At 31.0% G+C, this 6,409-nt stretch overlaps 1 protein-coding gene across 3 annotated transcripts in view; it reads right to left on the bottom strand.

Annotated features, from left to right (window-relative positions):
• LOC110033564 (protein STRUBBELIG-RECEPTOR FAMILY 7) overlaps positions 1 to 6,409 on the bottom strand; it is a 50,812-nt gene that overhangs the window by 8,861 nt on the left and 35,542 nt on the right. For all 3 annotated transcript variants that reach the window (XM_020737587.1, XM_020737589.1, XM_020737590.1), the window contains exon 13: positions 3,972 to 4,107. In XM_020737587.1, coding sequence (XP_020593246.1) covers positions 3,972 to 4,107 — 136 coding nt within the window. The remainder of the gene's footprint in view (positions 1 to 3,971; positions 4,108 to 6,409) is intronic.

The raw sequence follows: 6,409 nt of genomic DNA, 5'->3' as shown, positions 1-6,409 counted from the left end.
TATATATATATCAGAAAAATGTGCTTTATCTTGTCATTTCAACTACGTTGTCGTTTTCACTTGAAAATGTATAAAAGGGGGATGACATGGGATGGTAATTTCCTAAAATAACCATTCGAGAAAGCTCGAGTACCTATCCAGAAAAATTGAGTAACATTCATAAAAATTACGAACTCATAAGAAAGTTAAACCATACTGAGAAATGTGAGTACCTATTCAATAAATTAAGTACCGTTCAGAGAAAACAAAGTAACTATTCGAGAAAATTTGTGTTTGTGTTTTCCCTAGTCAATGTCTCATGATATTGACCAGCATGTCTTATAAACAGCTTGGCATACTGATATTCTCCTGATGCCCCCAAATGAGGGCATATACGCCAAGAGGTTGCCAAAATTTTCTTTTAATTTAGATTTGCAAATAATTTTAAAATTTGAACTATTTGGACTTAATGAAATGACTTTAAATATGGATTAATCAACAAAAATAATTCAATTTTGCATTTTTGAATTTGAAAAAATATTCTCTTAGGATTTAAAATCAAATTAAACTTAGACTTTTTCAAGCTTAGGCTCCTAGGGTTTGAAAATAAATTTGAAATTGAAAATTTTCAAATTTAGACTCCTAGGACTTGGAAATTAATTTAAAAATAAAGAATTTTCAAACTTTAGTCTTATACGGTTAAGGTTAAAAATCAAGGGTACATACATGCCAACTAAAACTTGCTATTTACAATAAACCACCTTCTTTCATCTAATTTTCAAATTCTCACTCAAATACAAAATTCATGGTAAAACCCAAACACATATTTTTTATTTTAATCAAATTCTCAATAGTTTGATCATAGCACATGTAAATACATTGGTTCGATAGTTCAAAAAAATCACCTAGGTGGTTAATTTGTAAATATCAATGTTTTGGGAATTCTTTATGTAATTATCTCAAAAATCAATTCAAATTTGAGCTAACAAAGACTTGCCAATAATTCAACATATGGATTATGAGGACTTTCAAATTATTTAAAGCATAAACTATGATGGCATGTAACTTAGTCCAAATATAGGATTTCATATTTCGACACCAGATTCACAATACACCTACTAGCGAATAGAATGTGATCGCTCTTAAAGCCTAAAGATGTAACTTTGCATGTAAACTAATAAGATAATACCCAATAAAGTTTTATAGTTTCAAATGGCTTCAATGTCTTCAAAACCTATACAAAATTCATTGTTATTCCTCAAGTCAAATGAAATATCTTGGAATCTTGACGAGTAATTTTGAGGCTTATGTGAGTAATAAGTTGGATATTCTTTAGCTATAAATGCTTCAAGACATTTATATAGTTGAATCAACTACACAATTTAATTTATAGGATGTGTCTCTTGAGATGAATTTTGAATTCATAGATTAAAAGATCGTGCAAACACTTAAAAACTTGTAAAATCTTTTAAAACATTAATACGAAGTTTAAAATTCTTGCATAAGCTCCACTGAATCAAATCAATGTTTAAATTTAAAGGGATTGGCTTCAAAGTATTCAAACCTATACAAACTTCATGGTTATTTCTCAAGTTAAATGAAATGTCATGGAATCTTGACAAGTAATTTTGATGCTTATGTGAATAATAAATAGGAAATTCTATAGTTATAAATGCTTCAAGGCATTTATATAGTTGAGTCAACCACACATAATTTCAAAATCTAGGATTTGCCTCTTGAGATGAATTTTGAATTCATTGGTTAAAAGATCGTGCAAACCCTTAAAAAAATCTTTTAAAATATTCATATGAAGTTTAAAATGATCGCATAAGGTCCACTGGATCAAATAAATGTTATGTTGTGCGGGTTTGAATAAACTTTTCACTCTGATTAATCTCATTTTTTAAAAGGCAATCAATCGAGCCAGCATGTCCATAAGGTAGGGTTGTAAGTCCTGCTCAACTAGTTCGATACTCGTACTCTTTAAGGACCGGAGTTGACGAGTCTATTAAGTTCAAATAAAGTTAAAATCATAAATATAAGAATTTACAATTCCAAATTACATAGTTCGATCCTTCTCCTTGAATGTACTGGAGTCCGCATAAGTAATATTTTAAAGACATTAAACTGACAAAATTCAATTATATTTTAAATATAAGTGTTTTACTGCATTAACCGAAAATCTCAACCGGAGTGATCATCTTTTAAATTAAGATTTCTATATCAAATTTTCAAAACAATAAACTAAAATATTAATTTAAAATTAAATCATTTATAATTTAAAGCAAATTTCATCCACCCTTTGCAACACTTTGTAGGGAGTAATATTTTTAATTGAATTCAATTCACAAAGAGCGAATGCCATAATTCAGTATATCACTCTATTCACAAAAAAAATAAAATAAAAAATAAAAATAAAATAAAAATAAAAATCAAGCTAGTATGAATATGATTCGAGTTCTCTGTTACGTGGTTTGACCAAAAGACTCCACAAAAGTAACAGTTGCGACCAGAACCCTCTGACCGGACGATTACCGCAAAATGACACAATCATATTACAGTCACAATTGCAATATGTATGTTCCCAACTCTCTTGAAATTTTGATTTGTGAATCATAACACAAAGTCTTCTATCAGCTAAAATCGACTTAGATTTATCCCATTAGACAAATCTTCAAGGCTCCCTGGACGATGCATCACTTGATTTCTAATAAGAATCCTTCAGTCAGGTTGGGTCGACGACCTCCTCTGCATAACTAGATCAAGGACCACGACAACCCGTAATGACAAAACCATGAGATCTTGATCATGTTGGTCATCATTTCCCCCAATCATCTGCTTTATGCTCAAGGTGATCAGCTTATAATTTAAAATCGTATGTCTGCTACTAATATATGCTAAATATTCAACTCTAAATGATTAAAGTTAAATCATAAGTGCTCTCATGTTATCGAGAGGGGTAAAATTAACCATAAGGGCTTGCGCCTATGGGAAACCTCATACCCCAAATCAAATTGTCCTCACAAAATGAAAGTGAAATTTCTAAGTAGTGTTTTATCTATAATCCAATCTGTCTGCTGATAATTTGACCCTCAAAGCTCTCTCAACGAATACAAGAGTCTGGAGCATCGAAATTTTTGAAGCCCACAAGTGCATATATGTACCGACTCAAATTTATAAATTTGAACCAATAAGAATAATGTCCTTCAATTTGCAATGACTAGTTGATTGGGGAGAAGGGGGTTTGGGGCGGTTTTTAGAAGGAAGAGGATAGTTAATTTATGCCTCTGTTAGAAAAATTTCAACTTCGCCTCTGATTTCATATATGGCTTAGTGCAACAATAGCATTTCAGCCAATTTGATAAAGCAAACCGACTAATGCATACAGTACTAATTAATAAATAGTAAACTAATTAAAATTTAAAATAAATAAATTAAAAACTACTATTAAACTAAATAATAATAATAATAATAATAATAATAATAATAATAATAATGGCATCGGAGTGGTTTTTTTTTCATGAACCATTCAATTAGTTGGGGGCTGTTTCGTTGCCTATCAAGGGGCACCGTGAAGTGGGGAATGGGTAACCTGAGATTTCCTATGTTTGCCTGGTTGCCGAAGTGAGAAAATTAGTTCTTCTAAGGGACACAAGGATTTTACCTAAAATTTACTTGTCATTTGGATCAAACTCAATTCTGATAGCGAAGAGTTCAAATTCTCTCACTTCACAGATAACCAGACTCCGAATAGTGGAACTTTAGCAAGTAGCAGTAAACAAACCATAAATGATGGTACAACGGGATAGAATGTCAATGCGTAAAGTTACTTGCATTAATAAAATTATTACGGTTCAGGAAGGAGTAAACCGTTTATTACAAACTTATGGACCTCCAAAGTTTATTAATCACATGAGCATAAATTTCAGCTATGACAAAAAAAACATGTTAAGCAGTTGCAAGTAAATCTCCGTTTGGAAATATATTCTTACCCGATAGTCTGCATTAGGGATAAGGCATGCTAGTCCACATTCTGAAACGTGAGGATTAAGCTCTGCATCCATTAAGATGTTGGCTGAATTGAAATTTTTGTGGACAACAGACGGAGAACAAACTTCATGCAGGTACCTGGAAACATTCATTTGTAAATACCAGCATTAAGAAATTTAATTTATTCATGTTGACGTCAATAAAATTATTAAAAAAAATTTAGTGTTATTAATTATGTTTGATTAAATTTAATTAAAATTAAGTAAATCTTAAGCTATTTCACATGCCCTAAACTGCATTTCCTGCTTGTCGAGTCTGAGAACTGTTCCCTTTTGTTCTCAAAAATACAAAAATTGTACACGAGAGACGGAGCCCTCCTCTCTTATTCCATTCAGAAACCGCAAAAACTCACGAACTCCCCTCTTCTCCATCCCCCACCCACAAGGAAACTTGAATATCAATCATTAAGAATTAAGTACGTTCGGAGAAAGTAAAATATCTATTCAAGAAAATGCTTGATCTCGTGATTATCTTTTTTTGCAGGTATATTGAAGGCCTATAAAATGTTTTAAGAACGTGGGTCAAAATACATATTTTTGCTCCCTCAGCTATAGTATATCACGACAATGATCAACGATTCTATTAAGACAATTGAGAATGTTGATATTCTTCCGTGGAAGTTGATGTCGTAAGGCTGTCAAAATTTCACGTGAATTTGGATTTACAAATAACTGGAAATGTGGACTTTCTGAACTTATAAAAGTGCTTAAAATTTTAATATTTGGGATTACTTGGGGCTTAAAAATATGAACTTTTGAACATGTAAAGTGAGTTTAAAAATAAGCCTTTTTGAATTCATAAAAATGATTCAAATTTTGTATGAACTTTTGAACATGTAAAGTGAGTTTAAAAATGAGAAATCTGAACTAGGAAGATGCCTAAAATAAACTTCATATGAAAATAAAAATATTTGAGTATTAATATACTCACTTGATTATCGAATGAAATCAAAATATAAAAATTCAAGAAAAAATGATTGCTCAAATTATCTTCGAAAGTCATTACAAAATTATAAAATTGATAAGCAGAGCGCACAAAAGTCTTGCAAAGAATCACTAGCAAGATATTATAATGAGCACTTGAACTATTATACTTAAAAGAAAGTAAACTGAAAGGAACCTTTTAATAAGAGTCTCTATTTTTATTAAGATGAATTAAAATATGGTTGAAGCTCACGCAAGTTCACTTAGAAAATGTGCAATAGTTCATTTATAAAAGAAATTTAGAGCATATGTAATGTTTAAGAATTCAACAATTTCTACATATCATGGGTTTAACATTTCAATTTCATCATCGGATCCGCAATACACATGCTAGAAAACAGAAGGCGGTCTCTTATAAAGCCCAAAGATGTAACTTTGCATGCACTCCAATGCCTGCACGGGCTCTAACTAAAATTCTAAATGCTTTAATAAATAACTTAGGAATGATGAGCAAGTTAAGGCCAAACTTACACTCAAATAGTTCAAATTTTAAAAATTAATCAATTAAATTGTTTTGTCAATAAGTTAGGGCTGTAAGTCCAACTCAACTACTCTGATTATCCTCCTCTTAAGGATTAGAGTTGACAAGTCTAAAAAATTCCAATAATGTCTAAATCACATATTTGAAATTTGCAAGTCCAAACACCTAATATGATCATTCTCATCAGGATTAAATTTAAAAATACTAGTATTTTAAAAAAAAATCAAAATTAATAAGTTTCAAATAAATTTCAAGCAATCAAATTCCCAATGATGATCGTGTAATTGTGAATTTCAACCGAATAGATCAATTTTAATATAAATTTTCAAAAATAACAGATTAAACATCCACGTAAAATTAACCACTTAAAAACATTAAACAAATCAAATCCATCATATGCAACAATTTATCGATGGTTACAAACTTTTGATTAACTTCTAACTTCGAAAAGAGTTAATGACACATCGAGCGTAACATTACATTCAAACAAGAAAAATTCACGCCAGTAAGGATATAACCGAAGTCCTTTGTCGGTATGGTTTAACCCAAAAGCTTTACAGAATAGCAGTTACGACTAGAGCTCTCAGACAAGGTGGTTACTGCCAAATGACACCATTATAATACGGTTACGACCGCACCCCGTATGTTTTTCAATGGCTTTCTGTCTTTTAAGTTGTGAACCATAATGATACATTTGATTGACACCAAGTTTTCTGTTAGCTAAGGTCGATTTAAATTTATCCCTTTAGACAAACATTCACCTCAGATATATAAGGGTTTCTTGGACAATGCAATGCAATCAATGGTTATTGACAAGAATCCTTCATTCAGGTTAGTTCAACAACCTTCTATGATTAAGTAGATTAAGTACCACGACGACCCAAGATAACAAAATCATGAGATCTTGATCAGGTTC

Source organism: Phalaenopsis equestris, unplaced genomic scaffold, assembly GCF_001263595.1.
Source record: "Phalaenopsis equestris unplaced genomic scaffold, ASM126359v1 Scaffold001223, whole genome shotgun sequence".
Lineage (NCBI taxonomy): Eukaryota > Viridiplantae > Streptophyta > Magnoliopsida > Asparagales > Orchidaceae > Phalaenopsis > Phalaenopsis equestris.
The sequence above is the reverse complement of the archived record's forward strand: the minus strand, read 5'-3'. Positions and strand labels throughout refer to the sequence as shown.